Source organism: Danio aesculapii, chromosome 24 (assembly GCF_903798145.1).
Source record: "Danio aesculapii chromosome 24, fDanAes4.1, whole genome shotgun sequence".
Taxonomy (NCBI): domain Eukaryota; kingdom Metazoa; phylum Chordata; class Actinopteri; order Cypriniformes; family Danionidae; genus Danio; species Danio aesculapii.
The window spans coordinates 15313579-15314634 of record NC_079458.1 but is presented as its reverse complement, the minus strand read 5'-3'; the positions used below and the strand labels follow the sequence as shown (position 1 = coordinate 15314634).

The following is a 1056-nucleotide window of genomic DNA, read 5'->3' as shown; positions in this document are numbered from 1 at the left end:
GCCACTACTACTCAAACCACGATGGAGTTACCAGCTCTGGCCCAAGCGAGAATCCTGAACCCCGCTACTACTACTCAAACCACGATGGAGTTACCAGCTCCGGTCCAAGCGAGAATCCTGAACCCCGCTACTACTACTCAAACCATGATGGAGTTACGAGCTACGGCCCTGCTATAAACAGCCATGCCAAGAGCGCATGTGTGAGAGACTCACTGGGATAAAACAAAACTCGGCTCTTTACCTCAAGATTCAGACACACAAGCTCATACACACACGACACACAACAAAGAAGTATGTGAAGAATTAGTTTTCTACCACTATGGATTGACTGCAAACATCTGAAGATTTTGGAGGGAACACACTTTGCAGACGTTTGGAGGTGAAAGACTTTGTTCGATAAGACAAAGAGATGAATCCAAAGGAAAAGACTTCTGATTTTCCTGAGCATGTTTATTACACAGTATTCATTTTACTCGTATATTTAGTTTTTTTTTAGTAACTTCATTTTAACATTATAAAAAATTACAAACAAAGTTAGCTTATTAGCTCATGCCAACATTTAGGACGGCTTGTTCACTTAGACAGACAGGAAGTCTGTGTGCTTAAATGAGCAGATGTGATCTGCACTGTTCTCCTGGAGAGCGTCTCGCAGCATCCTGCACTAAACCTCCTAGGAAATCACTTACTGAAATGTCAAAAAAATGTCCGGAACAGCAAAACTGCTCATTTTTAAGGTCTCATGGTTGGTTGGTGATTGATTTATTGTGGTCGAGCATTATTGTATGCATTCTTTAGACGAATTTGAGTACGTCTCCACTAATATCCTCTTTGCATTTTGACTATAAAGGTGCTATAAGTTTTTGACTCTTCTAAAGCAAAAAATGGCATCATATGTTTGCAGATATTTAAGAAACATGCTAAGTGAGCATTCTTGTTTATCTGAAAAACAATGCTGAAGTCAGATATTGTGCTTTGGTCATTTTAACTTGCCCACTGCCACTTTAGCCAATTATTTTCAGCATCCTGGGTTGCCTTGGTGGAAAACAGCATATTTCA

The 1056-nt window shown here is 40.1% G+C and overlaps 1 protein-coding gene across 1 annotated transcript in view; it reads left to right on the top strand.

Annotated features, from left to right (window-relative positions):
• cldn11b (claudin 11b) overlaps nucleotides 1–516 on the top strand; it is an 11997-nt gene extending 11481 nt beyond the window's left edge. Inside the window, 1 exon segment of the mRNA XM_056450842.1 lies at nucleotides 1–516. This exon segment is cut by the window's left edge and continues 60 nt beyond it. Coding sequence (XP_056306817.1) covers nucleotides 1–221 — 221 coding nt within the window. The 3' untranslated portion in view covers nucleotides 222–516.
• Nucleotides 517–1056: the final 540 nt, after the last annotated feature.